This window comes from Eriocheir sinensis, chromosome 28 (assembly GCF_024679095.1).
Source record: "Eriocheir sinensis breed Jianghai 21 chromosome 28, ASM2467909v1, whole genome shotgun sequence".
NCBI classification, from domain to species: domain Eukaryota; kingdom Metazoa; phylum Arthropoda; class Malacostraca; order Decapoda; family Varunidae; genus Eriocheir; species Eriocheir sinensis.
The window spans coordinates 533,303-555,700 of NC_066536.1; the positions used below are offsets into that span (position 1 = coordinate 533,303).

At 38.8% G+C, this 22,398-nt stretch overlaps 1 protein-coding gene across 3 annotated transcripts; it reads right to left on the reverse strand.

Annotated features, from left to right (window-relative positions):
* Positions 1-418: 418 nt before the first annotated feature.
* LOC127004343 (lambda-crystallin-like) lies at positions 419-20,773 on the reverse strand. Of its 3 annotated transcripts, none has more exons than XM_050871902.1 (10): positions 20,627-20,773; positions 12,829-12,910; positions 10,172-10,277; positions 8,452-8,534; positions 7,206-7,331; positions 6,157-6,314; positions 2,482-2,624; positions 2,227-2,369; positions 1,603-1,711; positions 419-1,439 (listed from the first exon to the last, which is right to left on the reverse strand). In XM_050871902.1, exons 1-9 carry the CDS (start codon positions 20,659-20,661, stop codon positions 1,625-1,627), a joined length of 963 nt encoding a protein of 320 aa, XP_050727859.1. In that variant the 5' UTR covers positions 20,662-20,773; the 3' UTR covers positions 419-1,439; positions 1,603-1,624. The 3 variants fall into 3 exon arrangements, with proteins under 3 accessions (XP_050727859.1, XP_050727860.1, XP_050727861.1); XM_050871903.1 differs by having other exon boundaries at positions 419-1,467; XM_050871904.1 differs by lacking the exon at positions 20,627-20,773 and adding an exon at positions 20,376-20,400.
* Positions 20,774-22,398: the final 1,625 nt, after the last annotated feature.

Sequence of the window (22,398 nt, forward strand, 5' to 3'; positions counted from 1 at the left end):
CCACTCCTTAACCAGTCAGCCAAAGAGGTACCCCCCTCGCAGAGTGAGTGAGAGTGAGTTCGCCCATCAGGCAAGTCGCTGCACTACATCTGCTCGGAGCAAGCAGGCATCTCACCTACAAGAAACAGAATTGGTCCTAAGATGCTTTGAGGCACCTTATGCTTGTTTGATGATAATCCTCTATATAATGACTACAGCTTTAGTAGCTTAGACAACTTTTCCTCCTTGTGCTGTTAGTTATAACAGCAAATACAACAACTACAAATAATAATAATAATAATAATAATAATAATAATAATAATAATAATAATAATAATAATAATAATAATAATAATAATAATAATAATAATAATAATAATAATAATTATAATAACAATAATCAATGATATGCACATTTTGTCAGAGAAATCAGTTCACCCAAAAGTAGCAGTAGTTTATTGCCTTCTCTACACACCCAGTTCACCATCACCACACCCAAAGGAATGCCACTCAGCAAGATAGCTATATTAATTAATATTAATACAGTCCAACTAGTGAAGGAAATAATCTACAAACAGGAGGATTATACAATACAAAATAACCAACCAGTGCAACCATCCCATACTTAAGAGTGAGCAAAGACAGTGAAATATGAAGGAGGGAAGCTCAGCAGAGCAATAAAGTATCATATGAAAACTGAGCATGGTTGTGTGCCAGTCTTACTTGCCACTGCACTGCATTTTCGTTCAGTTTCATTAATTTTACAAACCCTTTTTAAACTTGTACATTACTTTGGTGGATACTTCCATACATAAATGTTCCTGCTCCATCAACCTGGAGACACCTGACTATTTACTATACTTTCACATAATTCTGCAGTTAATCTATTGATCATCAATTCATCAATACTCTAATAATTCTGAAGTTGTAAAATAATTCCTACAGACTTCCTCTACACCTGCACAACCCACAAAACAATGTCTATTTTCCAGAGATTGTCATTAAATATAAGATTCACCTAGGATTTTCATTGACTTAATATGAGGACTGTTTGCATGTCTATCCCCCTCATGTCCTGCAGATAATGCAAAGATACATACTTCACTCTTTTCCATGAAAGACCCTACAGACAATAAAAGACAGGGCTTTCTTCACCATGACTGAAACCTTGTGACAGTGGCAAACATAAGAGCTTCACAACTGGAGATTTCAGGCACAACAAAATGAAGTATTTTGCTACAGTTAGTACAACCTTTAAATAATGCAAGACTGATGAAGTATACAACCCAAGACAAAGAGGAATCCCACCATGCAGGCACCCTTGAGGTAGAGATACCCACACACCTTAAGGGCACATCAGTGCCATCACACTCCATCCTGCTGTTGCCTGGCACATCATACAGTGGCGGAGTGTGAGGCTTAGAGAGGGGCAGTGGGTGTGGCTCTAGATGTAGGTGAGACTGTGGGTGAATATTGATGCTGATATTACTGGAAACAGTACAAAAAAATTACAATATCTTATTCATACCTTACAAAAATCTTGATGAATATTACATATCATTGAAAATCATACAAATGCACAGTACTAATGTCTGTCCCAAAAGTATCTGCAACAGCACTCACCTGAAGTATCTGCCTTAGGGAACTAATGGCCATCTGTTTCTTCTTGCTTCAAATCCTTCTTTAGCTTGGCCAAGGATGCAAGTCTCTTGTCCCTCCATTCCCGCCGAGACTGCAAAGTTAATGCCAAGTTATCCTTTGTTCACACATCCAATGCCTGGACATGCACTCACATCTGATGGTTATATTTATTATTTTACAACAGAGGAGGCAGACCATGGGCAAAATAAATCTTTAAAAAAAAATCTGTTACATGCTGCTACCACAATTGTGGACAAGAGGGTCCAAATATATAATAAATTTAGGTTGGAGTCCCAGTTTTTCATTTTTGAAGTAATCAAATCACAAAATATCTTGAAAATGTTCAAATCACAGGGGACTTAACTGACAGAAAAAGGTCCAAGGAGAGGCCCTTTTCAAAATAATATGATGAAATAAATTAGTTTATGGAACATAAACATTAAAACTGGAAACTAGAGACACAAAACAGAAACTGATGTAAACATTTGGGAGAAGCCTATGTCCAGCAATGGAATGATACAGGATGATGAAAATAATGATGATGATGATGATCAAGATTGTGATGATGATGATGATGATCCATTAGACAGGTATCTTTCAACAAACCTGCAGCTGATCCTTTGGCACCATTTCATCAAGCTGTTTGACAAGTTCTGTACAGTCCTCAGGCTTCCATGAGACATCTTTCTCCAGGTCTTCAGACACAGCTTTGATGCTGCCTGCATACTTCACCAAATAGTCCTTCATACCTGTACAAAACTTCAGTTCTTTTTCAAAGATTTATACATGATTTTGCTTCTTTTAAATAAACTACATAAGGAAATATGCTTTTGAGAAAACTTTTTAGAAAGTCTAAGTTACCATCAGCATTCAGGAGTGCTGTCTCAAGGGGTCCCAGCCAGGCATAGCGGTAGCCCAATCCATCCTTCATTACAACCTCCACATCCTCGGCCTTCATCACACCACTCTTTACCAGGCTAGCACACTCATTTAGGATGGCATACCTGCAAAAGAGGCATAGAAAATGGTAAACACTTACCCTTTTTTTTTTTTTTTTTTTTTTTTAACGTCGCGGCCTATTGCGCCGGTAGGCTTCTTCCCGGAGGGGCCTGATGGTCAGCCCAGCCCGTTCTGGCGCAGGCGAGTGTTTATAGTGGCGCCATCTTGCATTGGCTCATGCTGCCCTCCCGGAGCTCATCTTTAATCCTAGAATCTGGAGTCCGGGTTGATAGGTGGTCTTCTGGACAGCATGTGGGTAGTTTTAAGCCACTCGGCGGCAGCTGAAAAATCCCAGCTCAGTGGCACCGGGCGGGGATTGAACTCGCGTCGTCCTGAACGCGGCGCCGTCCTCTGTCGACTCAGCCACCGCCGAATAAGGCACTTTTAGTGTGGTATATACAGAATACAAGGGGAAACTGCACACTTTCAAAGTCCTTCCTGTGTCCTCACTTTCCATTTCCCTATTGTCTCACTACCAGAGAGTAGTTCAGCATGCACTCTAAAGACATATTTTCTTGTTTTCAACACCAATCTACATACACACTACACACACTATTTCCTCAAAATTTATCATGGCAAATACTATTAAACCTGCCTTGGAGTCCCTATCTAGGGGGAGACCAGGTATGTCCCCAGCCCCAGGTCCCCATAACAGGTGTCTTGATAGCTATTCCAACTTTTTCCTTATCAACTTCTGCAACATTTGCAGTCTCTTAATTTCCATTCAGTGGAATACAATTTCTAAACCTCACTTTCTCTTCCTTACTGAAACATAAAATTCTGAGGTTACTGACAGTAATCTTTACTCTGTTCCCTCCTGCTATCTCTAAAGTGCTGCATATATGTACATAGTGAGATCACTTGCTCTCATGCCCACAACCTTGATTCTTCAGTGTTTTACCATCTGGCTAATTTTTAAATGTCATCCAATAACTAAATACATCTGTAATGTTAATCTCTCACATAACTATATCACTTATGTAAAATTCTTTGACTATTTGAATTCCAAAGTGGATCACATCTATACTCATTCTCCCTTCGCTGAAATCTCCATTTTAAGAGATTTCATTGATCACCACCAGCCTTGGCTTTCATCCTCTTTCACTAACCAGCCTGGTGAACAAGCCTACAACTTTGCTCTATTTAAAGATCTAGAGCAGTTGGTTTAGCACCCTACATATATTCCTGACTGCCTTGCAGTTAAGTCCAACACTTTAGACCTTTTCCTAATGTCTAATCCTTCATCTTATTCCGTAAAACTATTCTCTCCATTAGGCTCCTATCACAACCTTATTTCTGAATACTGTCTTATCACTCCTGTACAACCACTTGACCTACCAAAGAGGCAGTGCTTCTGATGTTGTAGTACTTCAGTTCAGTGGAATGATCTGAGAATGTACTTTCCCCACTTCCAATGGAATGATTACTTCTTTCAGGACAGCCCCACAGTATGTGCTCAGCACATTACTGAGGTGATTGTCTTTGGGATGATGACACATTCCACACACTTTCTCTACTCCTGCTTTGATTTGCTCTGCTTTGCTTTGCTTCTGCCTTTGTTCAATCATGCTAATTTTCATTTTTAAAAGATGTCAAATCTATTCTCTGACTCACCAAAAATGCTTTCCTTAAACTAAATCTAGACTAAACTTAAACTAAATCATATAAAGGTTGATAAAGGAGAACTGATACAGCTGATGAAAACCTTAGATGGAAGGAGAGCTATGGGATCGGATGGAATCTCGGGACAAGTGCTAAAAGTGTAGGAATGAATTATTGGAGCCACTTTATGACATAATTTTTTTTTTTTACAGCAAAGGAGACAGTTCAATGGCGTAAAGAAAAATATTAAAAAAAAAAGCCCACTACTTACTGCTCCTGAACAGAGGTCAAAGGAGTGTCCAAAAAGAGAGGTCAATTTCTGGAGGAGAGGTGTCCTGATACCCTCCTCTTGAAAGAGTTCAAGTCGTAGGCAGGAGGAAATGCAGATGAAGGAAGATTGTTTCAGAGTTTACCAGCGTGAGAGATGAAAGAGTGAAGATGCTGGTTGACTCTTGCATAAGGGGTTTGGACAGTATAGGGATGAGAATGAGTACAAAGTTGTGTGCAGCGGGGCCACGGGAGGGGGGGAGGCATGCAGTTAGCAAGTTCAGAAGAGCAGTCAGTATGAAAATATTGATAGAAGATAGAAAGAGAGGCAACATGGCGGCGGAATTTAAGAGGAAGAAGACTATCAGTATGAGGAGGAGAGCTGATGAGACGAAGAGCCTTTGACTCCACTCTGTCAAGGAGAGCTGTGTGAGTGGAGCACCCCCACAAATGAGATGCATACTCCATACGAGGGCAGACAAGGCCCTTGTAAATGGATAGCAACTGTGCGGGGGAGAAGAACTGGCGGAGACGGTACAGAACGCCCAGCCTCGAGGAAGCTGATTTAGTAAGAGATGAGATATGAAGTTTCCAGTTGAGATTTTGAGTTAAGGATAGACCGAGGATGTTTAGTGTTGCGGAAGGTGATAGCTGAGTGTTGTCAAAGAATAGGGGATAGTTATTTGGAAGATTGTGTCGAGTGGATAGGTGGAGAAACTGTGTTTTTGAGGCATTGAAGGACACCAGGTTCCTCTTGCCCCAATCGGAAATAATAGTAAGGTCTGAAGCTAAGCATTCTGTTGCCTCCAGCCTTGAATCGTTAAGTTCCTGTGGGGTGGGTCTTCTATTAAAAGAAGTCGAGTAATGCAGAGTGGAGTCATCGGCGTAAGAATGGATATGACAGTATCATGAAGAAAAAGATTTGAGAGTAACGATGCAAGACACACTATCCCCAGAAAAGCACATAAACAAGCTGTTTGGAGAAACCTACAGGATGATGCAAAATATAAGGGTATCATTCCATTTTATGGACAAAGAAATGATGAAGAAAATAATAACAACAATGATAAGACCAAAGCTTGAATATGCTGCAGTTGTGTGGTCACCTCACAAAAAGAAGGATATCAGAAAGTTGGAAAAGATACAGAGAATTGCAACTAAAATGGTCTCAGAACTATCGAATATGACATATGAAGACAGATTGAAGGAGATGGACTTGACGACACTGGAACAAAGAAGGGGGAGAGGAGATCTGATCATGCTGTATAAGTTGGTAAATAAGTTTGATGAGGTGGACAGAAATGATCTCTTCTTAACTGCGAGAATGCAGGGGCTGAGAGGACATGGAAAAAAACTTAATAAAGGAACTTGTTTGAGTGACTTAAAATAGTATAGTTTTCCACATAGAAGTGTTAACAGATGGAACAGCTTGCGGGAAGAGGTGGTGGAGGCGAGCAGTGTCCAACAAATGAAGGAAAGGCTGGATAAATGTAGATATGGAGACGGAACTATTAGAGCTTAGCTTGGGCCCGGTAGACTACAAATATGTAAATACAAATAGGTAAATACACACACACACATACACACACACACACACACACACACACACCTTTTCTAAACATCACATAAACAATCTTATCTAATCCTAAATAAGCTTATTCTACTCACTGAATCCTATTGACTGCAAAGCCAATGTGTTCCTTAATGAAGACAACGGGTGACTGTCCTATCTCCACCATGAGGTCCCGCGTGAGGTGGACCACAGCTGCTGAAGTCCAGGGTGCTGGCACCACCTCAACCGCCGGCACATAGTACGGAGGGTTCACCTGACACACACAGGAACAAACTGCTCAGGCTATGTCAAAGAAATTAGTGGAGTGCCTCAAGGATCAGTATTGACCCATATCATATCCCTGATTCCAATGACATTACACGTGGAATCATGTATTACATACCTATGTTTGTGGATAGTACTAAAATTATTAGGTGTACCATAAGTATAGAATATATACTGCTGAGGAATTCCAAAATTATTTAGACAAGTTACATTTGTGGAGCTTAGTATATATCATGGATAAAGGCCATAATCTAGTGTCCTACAGTGGCTGCTGTCACTTCATGATGATAATGAGTGGGTCATGGACTTTAATGCAAGTCAAACATTGTAACATTCGAAAAAATATGTATCGCATGACAAATAATAACAACAATGATAAGACCAAAGCTTGAATATGCTGGTGGGCACGGTTCTGCTAATCCGCTAAATGCTAATTAGCAAAGCTAACATTTTCGTTAGCTGATTAGTGTTTTCTAATCACAACCTCATATCCATATATCTATATAATCTATTAAGCTCCTCATGTCTCCCCTTGCTCATGTACCTGTGTATTAGTTTGTGCTGGAAGAAGGTGTTTGCCAAAAACAAACCCCTCTCAGCACAAACACATATATCAGAACCTGATATAAATACATTGCACATAGATATTTTACAAATTACAGCAAAATATGTTAGTGGTCATTACAGCAGTCTGATAAATGATGAATAATCAAATAATATACAGTTCCTATGCCTACTGATAACAGGTTCATTGAGCAGAAAATGATAAACTGATAGAGTGGGAGAAGTTTGATAGCTATTAGCATTAAAACTGAGAATTCAACAGGTAAAACATGGTGTCATGACAATATATAATGAGTATAATGAAGTAAAGGCTCACTGGATGGGAGACAATAAAGCTGGTCCTGTGGGTGAGCTCTGCAGAAATCTTGGAGGGCAAGATGCAAGAGGTGGAGGAGGACAGCACAGTCTTGGGCCCCACCAGCTGGTCAATCTCCTTGAACACCTGAACCACCATACACAAGAATTACACTCTGGACCACACAAACCATCAACCACAATTATTATTATTATTATTATTATTATTATTATTATTATTATTATTATTATTATTATTATTATTATTATTATTATTATCATTATTATTACTATTAACTAACTATTATTACGATAGTCCGTTCACCCAAGTCTGAAGTGAGCATTATTGTGCATTGGCAACCTGCTGTTAAACAGCGTATCTGATTTCGTGGATACTGTATGCTAGCCTACGCATAGTAAACAATCATCAGTGTCAATAATATGCAGGCAGCAATAACAAATACCATCAATTATAATCGATTTTGAGTTAGAAAATATTAGTAATGTCGAAAATAGCCATTTTATTAATATAAAACCTGCTAATTTTTTCGATGGTGGACAGCCCCATGGTTGTTTAATAATCACAATCAGCGATCTTGTAAATTAACAAAACAGCTATTTGCAACATTACTAATATTTTTTAACTCATAATCAACTATAACTGATGGTATTTGTTATTGCTGCCTGCATATTATTGACACTGACGACTGTTTACTATGCATAGGCTAGCAAACAGTATACATGAAATCAGACACAGTGTGTGACAGCAGGTTGCTACTGCACGATAATGCTCACCTCAGACTTGGGTGAACCGGCTATAACAACTATTAATACTATGATCATTATCACTAATATTATTCAATATCCCTGAAACAGTAAATAAGAATAAGCATTTCTGTACTCCACTGCATGTTATGAGAGACAACTAGAATTCAGTGAACTATTTTGAAATCTTGACTTACTGGACTACACTAAACTGAGCTAATAGTAATGAAAAATTGTCATCCACTAAATTGAAATGGAGTTCATTGTTTCAGTAAAACTCGGAGATATATAGTAAAACATAAATAGTACCTTGCTGCTTCTTTCATGGTTTGTACCCCCCCCCAAAAAAAAAAAAAATAATAATAATAAAAATAAATAAATAAAACGACTTCCAGGAGAGGCAGTTCCCAGCACTCTGCTGCATTACTTGACCAAGGAATAGTAAAATTAGAGTAGATAATCTGTATTTATGAAGTCAGGGGCAATATAATTATGTCCCTCACCTTTTTCTTCAGCTCCACATCCTCAAAGACAGACTCCTGGACAAACTTGGCTCCCTTGACACACTCCTTCAAACTGTTGGTTCCTGCAGGCAACATATAGCCACATTTAAGGAAATGTATTCTCTGAAGTAGTACTTCATATATATAATTTTTATTTTCAATAAAGAAACACTACATTTTTGGAATTACACATGTTTTAGTACAGTAAATTTCCTGTTAAGTATATATCGAAAAGACATTTCAAAACAGAACATCAAATAAGATTACCATTATCGAGTAAATGTGAATCAATGAAAATTGTTTTGAATCATAAACCAAAAATACACAAGCAAATGTATGCACACATGCACACACACAGATGGAATGGCCTAACCAGAGGTGATTCAAGCAAGATACAGTCATGAGCTTCAGGATAAGTTGAATTTATAGATATGGAAGTACTATACAGGCATGACTTAAAACCCATGAACTACAACTATAGTCTGTTTTAATAAGATATTACAGGTGGCCACAACTCATATTTTTTTCTCTTGCTTTTTATTAGCTATGTGGCAACTAATCACCGCGCAGAACCCGTCAGTTTTCATCCGCCTTGGCCACTGGCGTTGCGACTACACGCAATGTTCTCAGTTTTCTAATAATATCTGGAATACTACGAGGCCTACCTGTGTTTTCTTAGTATCATGGCCATCCTTGAGTCATTATCGATAACATTCATTCCATAACACAAGGTTACAATTTTTTTTTTCTTGTAGATATCAAGTGATGAATGAAGAATTTTTTCAATATAAAAACTAAATTTATATTTTTATCTAGATTCAAGTTAAGTGTATTTATAGCTATTTTTTTGTGTCATCATAATCCTTGACACTTTAAGAACCTTACATGTTCAATGGTGAAACTGAATTAGGTTAATATTTCATGGTGATATTGAGGTGTAAAACTTTTTTTTTCATGTATCCCAGAGCACTGAGAGAAAGTGTGAGTGCAGAGCAAGCTTCTGGGTTAAGCAAACTTAACTTTTCCAGTGTGATGATTGGCTGCCACTTGGTGAGCCAAAATTGAAGAACATGAGGGTGTGTGGCCACCTGTAATATCCTATTGAAACAGATTCATTCATCTTGATTATACGGTTCAGTTCTGGTCACCTTACTATAGAATGGATATCAAAATGTTAGAATCAGTGCAGAGGAGGATGACTAAGATGATTCAAGGGTTAAGAAATTTGCCATACGAGGAAAGACTCAAGCAGTTAAACTTGCATTCTCTAGAAAGGCGAAGGGTGCGTGGAGACATGATCGAGGTTTATAAATGGATGAAGAGCTTTAATAAGGGGGATATTCATAAGGTTTTGTTGACAAGAGAACCAGGTAGGGCACATATTAATAGGTTTAAACTGGATAAAATCAGATTCAACAGGGACATAGGTAAAAATTGGTTTACTAACAGAGTGATGGATGAGTGGAATAGGCTTAACAGTCATGTGGTGAGTGCCAATACAATTGTCACATTAAAAAATAGATTAGATAAATTCATGGACAGCGATATTAGGTGGGGTTAGATTCACGGGAGCTTAGGTTCAAAGGAGCTGCCTCGTACAGGCCTACCGGCCTCTTGTAGACTCCTACGTTCTTATGTTCTTACTATAGGTAAATACAAACACAAACCTGAGTGAACTAAGTATACAGTATAAATGTATATAAAAGGAACTAGCACTGACCTTTGATGCATTTGAACTGTTCATCAGGACTCATCTTGCCACGCAGAAGTCCTGACTTTTCCAGGGCAACTAGCTGTTCTTTGATATCTGCAAGAGCTGCTGACACCTGTCCAAATCCAAGAGAGAATCAAAACGTGCAAGGAGAGGGGTAAATCTGTTGAAACTAATGCTCAGAAATTCAGAGCAAGCACCCAAATTTGCATAAGCACTGCCACTGAAGAGATGATACTAATTTATGTTCCCTACAGTGTTGGCAGCTTAATTAATTTTTTAAGACGAAAATCCTGCCAATAACTAAACAAGAAGAACCATGCATGCTATTCCCAACTCATTTCAGTGGTCAGCATCAAGACAGAGAAAAATATAACATTGAAGTATCCTTCTCCTCCTCACAGGAGTTAGCAAGAGATGCATTAACCCGGTAGCTGCAGGAACCAGTGAGAAAAATGAGAAAAAATCATCACTCATGCAAACCATTTCATAATATATATATATATATATATATATATATAGAGATATATATATATATATATATATAGATATATATATATATATATATATATATATATATAGATATATATATATACGTAACTTTCAATTTACGCGAGTTTGGTTTACGCGTTTTTGAAATAACGTGGGGTCCAAAATCCAAATAAATGTTTAATTTACATGTTTTTTCACTTATACGCGATATTTTATGGAGTGGCCACCAGATGTCTCACGCAACTAGATTCACACAGCACCGCGGCCACACAGCTGAGCTCAGTTCTTCCCGCGCGCCACTTGAACAACAATACAGTACCCAAGCTGCCACGCTACTCAACAATAGTGGGGGGGGCTGGTACTGGTACTAAAGGTACCAGCTACACAGTAAGGTACCGGTACCAGACTGCTCGGTACCGGTACCAATACTAGCCAGTCGCACATGGTGTCCCTCATTTCTTCCTCACACGAGTGAGGCTGAGACTGAGTGCTTGAGTGGATATCTCGGTGATATGGATATACTCTCTCTCTCTCTCTCTCTCTCTCTCTCTCTCTCTCTCTCTCTCTCTCTCTCTCTCTCTCTCTCTCTCTCTCCACTGAATGAAGTGAATATTTATTTATCGATAGAAACCTACCTCTTGTTTGATTTACATTGTTTTTGATTTACACGACCTCTTCAAGGACACAATACTTGCGTAAATTGAGAGTTACCTGTGTATATATATATATTATATATATATATATATATATATATATATATATATATATATATATATATATATATATATATATATATATATATATATATATATATATATATATATACGTATATATATATCAACGCATTTGTGATCAGTTTGTGCATCGTCTATTTTCGCGGGTTTATATGAAATGCCTGAGATTTGATTTTCTCTTTTCTACTATTCTCTTGGCCCCACATGTCCTCTACGTGTATCGAAACACACAAGAAATTAATCAAGACAAGGAGAGGGTATTCGCCGGCTGCCTGGGATTGAACCCACGACCAGCGTGACGGGAGAGCCACTCCTTACCGAGTCGGCCAAAGAGGTACCCCCACTCGCCAAGTGGGTTATGGGAGGCTCCCTTATCAGGCATAGTCGCCACACTACATATATCATGGCAAAAATTTGGCCCGACACTGGTACACGGTAATGCCACAAATTTGGCCCGTCGCTGCTACCAGGTTAAGTCTGAGCAAAGTCTACATGGCCTTTGGTGGTGATAAAATTCCAGCTGGCAGAGTCATGTACATATATTGCTTTTCTTACCAGAAACTGAAACCTAGCCACTTCCAGCATATATTTATTCCTCTTGTGACTGGTGCAGATGTTCAGTCTGTTACTACACATGCCTCAGGTTGACCAGTGTGACACATCAAATAAAATAAAAAAAGATGAAAAGGCTGGAAAACATGTTGGCCCACGTCTAAAGAAAGAGAACTCCTTGACTCCTCCTAAGTTATACCACACCAGAAATAAAAAAAAAATAAAAAGAGTTGGTGGTCTGTCAACTTGAAATACTACAAACTAATTATAAGGAAGGAGGAAGCATGTGACAGCAGGGCAGGGAAAGGCTATCAAATCTTGTTGAGCTTTGATGATCATCTGGGTCCCACTGTCAATTATCAGTTTTGTACATTGCCTGCCTTGTTATGAATCAAGTCTTTGCCCCATTAGTAATACTTTATGTAGTAACAGAGATGACACTGATAAATCTTACACTATTTAGAAGCTCTGCTGTTATTAAAATATCATTCACAAGCAACCTTAACTAAGCTGCCCCAAAACTGGCCTAAATCAATCTCAGTATTTTAATGCTAAAAAATTTAATCATTTACCTAACTTTGATAAGGATACCAAATTAGAAGTGCCATAAATCTTGTTTCACAATTCTAAAAACAAAAAGTAGTTACTAAAATTTAGATATTTCAACAAAAACACTTTATGAATATATGTAATGATATTACATTACCCAAAAAATAGATGAATATAATAGAAGCTACAAAAAAGTCCAATCAAAATGCAAAATGATATCATTAATCATATTTGAAGAATGTATCAAATTCAGTATGAGAAAGAAATGGACAAGTCACTGTAACTTGGGTGTATCATGTTGGACTTTTCTTCCATTAGCTCCACACAGCCATTACTCACCTGCTGGGGCTTGAGGTCATACATGACCACATCATACCCAACACTGGCAAACAGCATGGCCCAGCTGCGCCCAATGAAGCCACTGTCAAAACGAAAACGTCAATACTGAGTGAGACTTCAAAATACACTATTACAGTACAGATAAGACAACATGAAATTTATCTAACAATTATGTAATATTTCAAGAAACAACATAATTTCAGGAAGATGTATAGTATTCTATAACACATATGTCACAGATAATATATATATATATATATATATATATATATATATATATATATATATATATATACATATATATATATATATATATATATATATAAAGGGTGACTCACGTCCGTCTGTATGTCCTTTATAGACATCCAAACGGTGATAGCTACAGACATAGGCTTTATATGTTTTTGAAGTGAACTATGCTCCCGAGTAATCGTGGCACATAATATTAGGACATTAATATAAAAAAATTAAGTTATTTAATAAAAACTATCAAAAATGGTCCAAACGTTGGGACCATTGGCATTTTTATTTTATTGACCTAATAAATTATTTCTTTTATATTGTGAAATACGATTGTTTATCATATAAGAAATCTGTTGATTTTCTGGGTCTTATTTCTTCCGGGCAGCGCCAGGTACTTCAGCTACCAAAGCCCTGACCTGACTCTCCCTTCTGCCACTCCCTCCCCACACCCTTCTCATTTCCTTTTCTGCTTGTGTGTGTGTGTGTGTGTGTGTTTGTGTGTGTGTGTGTGTGTGTGTGTTTACAACTAGGTAAACACACACACACACACACACACACACGGGGAAATGGGAAGGGTGTAGGGAGGGAGGGGCGGAAGTGAGTCAGGTCATGTCCTGACTGAAGCCCTGACCTGACTCTCCCCACTCCCACTCCCTCCCCTCCTCACACTCAAGTGTGGGAAAGGTTTGTAAGGCAGCTGTGTATATATATATATATATATATATATATATATATATATATATATATATATATATATATATATATATATATATATATATATATATATATATATATATATATATATATATATATATATATATATATATATATATATATATATATATATATATATATATATATATATATATATATATATATATATATATATATATATATATATACACAGTAAACCCTCTGGTATCCGGGTTAATAGAGCCACGGGGGCACCCGGATATGGTGTATGTTAAGTCTACGGACCCGAAAACCCAGCTTTCACCTACCGCATTTACTATATCGGCACAAACGAAGCTACTTAAGATCACGCCCGTAAGCCCACGACAGCCTTCCACGCCCGCGCATACGTATATATATGAAACGAGTGCAGGGACGATATGTTATACCCGTAAAGAAGAAAAATATGTTACGGGGTAGCCTACATTTCAGCCGCGCCGCCACCCCGCCCCGCTCGCCCTGATAAAAAAAAAAAAAAAAATATATATATATATATATAGATATATATATATATATATATATATATATATATATATATATATATATATCCTTATTATCTCACAAACGGTGCTACTTAAGCTCATGTCCGTACGCCCACGTCAGCCCTTTACGCCTGCGCACACGTGGATATATGAAACGAGTGCAGGAAGGATGTATTATAGCCGTAAAAACGATAAAAATATTACGGGTTACGTCGAACTGCCCGCCTTGCCCGCCGCCCCAAGAATGTTTTACATTGTTTTCTGCAATATTACATTATCTACACTAACGCCTGGGTAGGCAAGCCTTTCCCCATCCACAGTGAATGTGTGGGCGTTGTGGCGTCTCTTGCAAATGATAATTAGTGACTCAACGCAAGAAAAATTGTCGGGGAGTTGCGGGGCTCTGGTCAGCACCCGCCATGGCCCCAAGGACGCGGGTGTTAAAATTCGCTCCTAACGGGGCAGTTAAAGCTTGTACACCTGACCTATATATATATATATATATATATATATATATATATATATATATATATATATATATATATATATATATATATATATATATATATATATACATCGGCGCCATGGTAAGCGCCGCAAACACCACACACAGGCAAAGCAATGCCCGGAGAAGGTAGGGCACACACACAAAAGCAATTAACTGGGCCATGGTGAACGTAAACAGTGGCGGGCAGAATGGAATGGAATGTAATATTGCCTGTTGTGTTGTGGGGCGCAAGGTAAACAGTATCTCTTTATCTTGGTGGTGCAGTACGCCGCCCGGGTAGAGCTTAGAGGTATCGCGCGGGCAATTTGAACGACTTTTGGCGGCGCCCGACAAATTTTAAAATTTTTGGAAAAATCACATTTTTGAAAACTCCCGGATACGGGCGAGGTCGGATACGGTGCACCCGGATAAGTGAGGGTTTACTGTCCGCCCTCGTATGGAGTAATACACGTGTGAGGGGGAGGGGGGGGGGGGGGTTCCACTCACACAGCTCTCTTGGACAGAGTAGAGTCCAAGACTTCATCTCATCAGCTCTCCTCCTCTTACTGATATTCTTCTACCTCTTAAAATCCGCCGCCATGTTGCCTCTCTTTCTATCTTCTATCGTTATTTTCACGCTGACTGCTCTTCTGAACTTACTAAGATGATGGAATTTTCCACTCCCAGAATGTTCAAGGAGCCACAAATATTGGCGCATTTTTTAAAAAATTGGTAGAACGACATGTCGTCACCCGGGGTGAGGGACTTTGTACGTAAGGGCGACATATGTCGTCACCCGGGGTTAAGGGGTTAATGACAAGATTTTCTTATGCAATAACATTAGGATTATATTGACAGGAATATATATATATATATATATATATATATATATATATATATATATATATATATATATATATATATATATATATATATATATATATATATATATATATATAATAGACTTTCCTGACAACAAAATTTCTTTTTACCAGCCACACCCCAATATGTTCAGATGTCTGCTTATAAGCTTTAAAAAGTCTGGAAACACCAATGGCTTATCTTGAGGAGTTATCATACTCATTATCTTAGCCCTTATCATTCAATCCACTTGTCTCAAAAGGATCCTCATACATTGGATTCCTTTCTCCTCTTCTTTTACTCCTCCCCCAAATACAATTCCTCATCTATTTTTCTCCTCCTTCAACCCATCTTCCTCTTTCTCCTTTGCCTTCACCTTATTCTTCTTTTCTATCTTCTACAAGGCAGTATTAATATATAAAGAGACAATACTGATTTTTCAACCAGGTTCCGATCTAATACCAATTTATCAGTAAACTGAAGCCAAGGACAATAAAGCTTTTTTGTTTGTATATATATATATATATATATATATATATATATATATATATATATATATATATATATATATATATATATATATATATATATATATATATATATATATATATATATATATATATATATATATATTATATATATATTATATATAGATATACACACACACACACACACACACACACACACACACACACACTAACATTAATCTATACGCCAAACATACTTTCGGTAAGATAACATAAAATACTGCTCGGCATGAATTCGCTGATAAAATGAAAACTTGAAACTTCCTTGGAACATCATCATGATCTGTTATCTTTCTTATCTGATGACATAACCTTCAAAATAATTATCTAACTAAGAAAAGGAGAAGTATAAAGAGAAGGCATTAAAACATGGGATGAAAACATATTTATTTCAAGATTTAAATAATTTTTTTAAATCATTGATTTAAATCAAGATATATATTATTTGATTTTTAAATGTCATTGATTTAAATCTTGACGTTATTGCTGAGCAACAACACAGAATGGAAAAATAAACAAAGAAAACACTTTCTAACTTTGATATCAATATTTTCCTTGTCAGCTTCACAAATTTTTTACCTGAGTTGGTTAGTTCGTTAAATACGTATATCTGCTGTCAGCCACACCTGGTCCTTCCAGTGTCCTGGGGCAGAACAAGACACTGACCGCATTTCTCACAGTATCTTGCTGAGGCAGAGTGATGATTTCAAAATTATTTTACAACATGAACCACATGTTCTTTTATACTGCCAATTTCCAAACCATGAGTCAATACATTTGGAATGTGTGCAGTGCAACCATGGGTTAGCAACTTCAGTTCATTTACTTGTTGTAACTGTTTTCTCATCTTGTTGACATTGGCTGCATTAGATGCTTCAGTCTGTCCTCAAATAGCAAATTTCTCACCCCTTGGGTCTTTTTTTTTATTTTTTTTTTTTATGCCTCCATGGTCTAGTCTAGTGGTTAACGTGCCTTGCTACGAACCCGCGCCCTGGGCAGTCAGCGTGCCGCTCACCTAGCTGCTCATTCTCCCTTTCAGGCTGGTAGATAAATGGGTAGTACCTGGGGAAACCTGGGGAAGGTAAACTGTGGTAACACGTATGTCATGCTGACCCTGTCCTGGGGTGATGGGTTCTTTCCACCAATGGTCAAGGGCCTGTGCCATGGAGATGAGCACTGCAGCCATGCTCAGCTGTAGCATATGCCCCATCTTTACTCTTTTGAAGTGGGTAGTCTTGGGCCCCTCCAAACACTCAAATGAACTAAAGAAAAGCTATTAAAAGGGACAAAAAACACCAACTGTAGGAAGTGGCAGAAGGAAACATTTGAAATATATACCGGGTTATACCCCTATTTTTCAAAGAATCACTTCACATACAAACATGGATCATCAACAGACTTTTCTGATACTTTCATTTTAAGCTGCATTCATCTTTCTTTGTGCAATTGCAGTGAAGCCATGTCCAAAAACATGACATGATCTGGTTAGACTGTTATGAGACTAGACAGAGTTGTGGTGTGGTGCTGGCCAGTGGCTGGCTGGCTGCGGCTGGTCAGTCTTGGGACTGGTTCAAACAGCTAGCCAGGTTACTTATCATGATGGAATATGATACAAGAATACTCCAAAATGTGTTTGAAACTAATGTACAGAATATAAAGCTTTATATTCATTTAATTTTTTTCATTAACAAAAAATCCAAAAAATTTGATTTAAATAAATAAAATCTGATTTAAATAAAAACTTGACTCATAGCACTTGGAGAGTGCACACCTCCGCCAAAGATCGTCCTGAAAATTGGTATGGGCATTAACTGTGACCTTATGCATCATATGAAAGCATTTGTTTTGAAATATGATGAAATTCAATTTATTTAACTTTGACCTTGGGCAGACTTTTTGAGGTCAAGGTCAAAGTCAAGGCCATGCAAGGTGCATCATATGGAAGCATTTGTTTCGTAATTTGCTGAAATTCTATTTTTTGGAAACATAGATTTTGGGTGAACTTTTCGAGGTCAAGCTCAAAGGTCAAGGCCATGCAAGGTGCGTCTTTCCACGAGCTAAAATATGAATCAAGTCTGAAGTCTCTACAATGAGGAGAACCGAAATTATGGCTAAAAATATGTGACTGACGTTTTGTCCGACCTTGACCTTTGACATCAAAAATTTAATGGGTTCTTTTCTGGATGGACACGAAGCTTCCCTGAAAAATTGGTTGAGATATCCTAAAAATTGTGCACAGGAGACTGTGACCTTGACCTTGACCTTTGACATAAAAAAATTAATGGTTTCTATTATGGATGGACACAAAGCTTCCCTGAAAAATTGGTTGAGATAACCACAAAATTGTGCACAGGAGACTGCTCACAAACGAACGAACAAACAAACAAATAAATAAACATATCGACCGGACCGAAAGTATAACCTCCAAACTTCGTTGACGGAGGTAAAAATCAGATTTTTTTATTGAAAAAAAAAAAAAATCAACAACCCTGATTGAAATTAACCTTTACCAAAACATTAACAATGGTTTCTTTGCACACATGACAATGCAATAAATGTGGGTGTATTTCTAAGACTTGCTAATGATGGCTTTGGTCACCTCATCACATTGAACTAATTCAAGCACACATATACTCATCTCAGATGGGATGTTAGGAAAAGCAATTTAACCCAGTAGCAGCGACGGGCCAAATTTGTGCCATGATATAAAAACCCCAGAATAGATGATACATAATCTGATCACAAATGATTTGATATATATTATGAAATGGTTTGTGTGAGGGGTGATTTTTTTCTCATTTTTCTCGCTTGGAGGGACCATTAAGAAACATGATCCCCGCTGCTACCGGGTTAAGAAAGAAGCAATTGAGATAATAGTAATTTGGTGACTGAAATATTATCTTGCTTGATACCCCTTGGAGTTACTAAAAGAAAAATTATATCTTTGTTACCTTGCTATGGAGGGCAGCTCTGACCTTCTTTACCCCCTCAAGTATTACTATTACCCCAGCCTACCCCAGTGTAACCCCAAAGTTACTCCAATGATACCCCAATGTGCACTAGAATATCTTTTCACCTCAATGAACGTGAGGTGTCTTTTTACCACCAATGAACCAGTGTTACCCCGATGAACAAGTTATGTCTTTTAACCTCAATGATCCTTGACTGGGGAGGCGGTGGCTGAGTCGAAAGAGTGACGGCGCCACGTTCAGGAGGATGCGAGTTCAATCCCCACCCTGTGCCACCAAGCTGGGATTTTTCAGCCGCCGTCGAGTGGCTTAAAACTACCCACATGCTGTCCAGAAGACCACCTACCAACCCGGATTAAAGATGAGCTCCGGGAGGGCAGCATGAGCCAATGCAAGATGGCGCCACTATAAACACTCGCCTGCGCCAGAATGGGCTGGGCCGAACATCAGTCCCCACCGGGCAGAAGCCTTGGGCCGACCATCAGGCCCCACCGGGAAGAAGCCTACTGGCGCAATAGGCCGCGACAAAAAAAAAAAAAAAAAAAAAAAAAAAAAAAAAAAAAAACCTATTCCTATTTTCATTAGAAAAAAAATCTCTTTACCCCATGCACCCCAATATTACTCCAAAGTATCCCAAAAGTACCCTAATGTACCCCACTGATACCCCAATATACCAATTGATACCCAATGTAACACATTGTACCCCTATGATACTGTATTCCAATGTTCATTAGGATGAAAAAATGTCTTATGACCAATAGAGTACTATTGGCAGTCAAGGATCATGGGGGTAAAAAGATGATTATATGGTCATTGGGGTAACATAGTGGTTCATTGTGGTAAACAGACACTGATGTTCACTGGGGGAAAAGACATTTAAGCATACATTGGGGTATCATTGGGGAAACAGTGGGATACATTGGGATAAAAAGACGTGTCCTGATACTTTATTTTTTTTTTCATTGTAACAGTGCTACTAGAATTAGAGCGAAAGAATTCTGGGAAAATATTGAGAAACTGAAATTTGTCCCATTTGTCTACTATTCATTTGTCAAGGCGAGTCATGTTAGCTACTATGTATTTGACATCAATGATGCAGACCTCAGAAGCAGCTGATGTGTACGTTGTTACTGTAATTGTGTTTGATTTCAATATCTCCATCAACTGAACGCCTGACTAGTGCTTTCAAAGGCACCCAACATTAGACAGCAGTGACAAAAAGCTTCAGAAGTGTTCAAGCTACTACCTGGGTAATATTACAGAAGTACACCCGTCTCTCTGCGGACATCAATGTGCTCTTTCAAGTACTTTGTGCACATACAACTCCTAATGGCAATCACAGTTCAAAAGTCCACCCCTAACACCGACAGACTGACCCACTTCCCACCCGGCACCCCAGCAACAGCATCAACGCTTAGCCTACACAGCAAACCCCTGTGTTGACAACTAACGCGCAGCTGTTACAATGAACCACAGGCCACTCATAGTCCTGCTCACCTGCCCACAATCCCAATCTTCTCGGTCTTCCCCATGCTGTTGCCGTCTTGAGCTGTACGTACAGGTGTGTCCCGCTGCCGTACTCAAACCTCACCTCCTCACCTCCTCCTCCGTCACCCCACGTCAGCGATGCCAGATTGTCGTACTCGGAGCATTACATTAACCAGCTTCTCCCCCATAAATATCACCAGGAAACAGGAATAATAAACCATTTCAACAATTGCTACAAATAAATCTCGTTATTGTGATCCAGGAAACAGTTTTTTGGGATGGAAATCAGGAATCAACAATCTGGCAACGTTGCCCACGGTCCCACTTGCCGCCGCTCAGCCCGGAATGCCAGACGCCGCTCGCTGGGCACCCTCAGCCTGGCAAGAAATATTCCCAAATGTTTCGACACTTTAACATTCCAATGTTTATAAGCACGCCTAAATGATGAGACTCTCTTAAGATCACCTATATGCAAAATCTCTCTCTCTCTCTCTCTCTCTCTCTCTCTCTCTCTCTCTTCGTGGTAGTTTTACAGTCTTCTATGCGTACAGGTTGGAAAAAAAACATGAAAGCTCGACTTATCTTCAGATCTGAGTGAAGTATTTGAGATTACGAGTTCCAAGTCATGCTCTCTCTCTCTCTCTCTCTCTCTCTCTCTCTCTCTCTCTCTCTCTCTCTCTCTCTCATACCACAATGATAATGATAATATATACCATGTGATCATGGGAAAATAGTGAGACAGCATATACCATAAAGTATAGGGGCAATGGATTCTCATCCATGGCTCAAAGGGAAATAGCAGACGGAGATGCATGCACATGTGACCTTGGGATCACGCGCTGATAGATTGCCTATATTATATGTTTGATAGGTAGTAGACTATATTATATAATGTTTGCCATGGATGCAGTAAGGGTGGAGCCAACCTGTGAAACCGCTGAACTGTCATTTCTGGGTGCCCCCAGATGGCGGATTCCTGTCAAGTACGTGTCAGCTAGGTATTAGTCAGGATAAACCCCTGTCACACTCGAATAAGGTCATCAGCCACGACCCGAGTCGTAACGGTCATTTTTCGTGGTCGGCAACCAAAATCGCCGACATGCCGCAGTCTTCTCGTGGCCGGGTCGCATATTTACATATAGTACCACAGTACTGCGCAGGGGAGTGAGAACGGGTGAGCGACACCGTTTGAAGGGGTACCCAAACAGACCTCCCCGACACAACGGGTGAGCGACACTGTTTGAAGAGGTACTCAGACCTTCCCGACACTCACTCACTTTTTTTTTTTTTGTGTGTGTGTGTGTGCTTGTTGATATTCCACTGATTGATAGCATTTTTCTTATCGTAGAAATATATTTGCCTCTCTCTCTCTCTCTCTCTCTCTCTCTCTCTCTCTCTCTCTCTCTCTCTCTCTCTCTCTCTCTCTCTCTCTTATTATGCACATTATGTGTGTGTACGTGTGTGTGTGTGTGTGTGTGTGTGTGTGTGCTTGTTGATATTCCACTGACTGATAGCATTTTTCTTATCGTAGAAATATATTTGCCTCTCTCTCTCTCTCTCTCTCTCTCTCTCTCTCTCTCTCTCATTGTGAACTCGGTTCACACTGACGAAGAAAGGCAAAGCCTCCAAGAGGATTTGCACAAAATTTCAGCTTGGTCTGATTGATGGGAGATGCCCTTTAACGTAGACAAGTGCCATGTCCTTCAAGCTGGAACAAGGAATAAGAAGTTCGATTACGAAAAGGACAGGGGAGGATGCTAGAGCACTGCAAGAGGATCTCA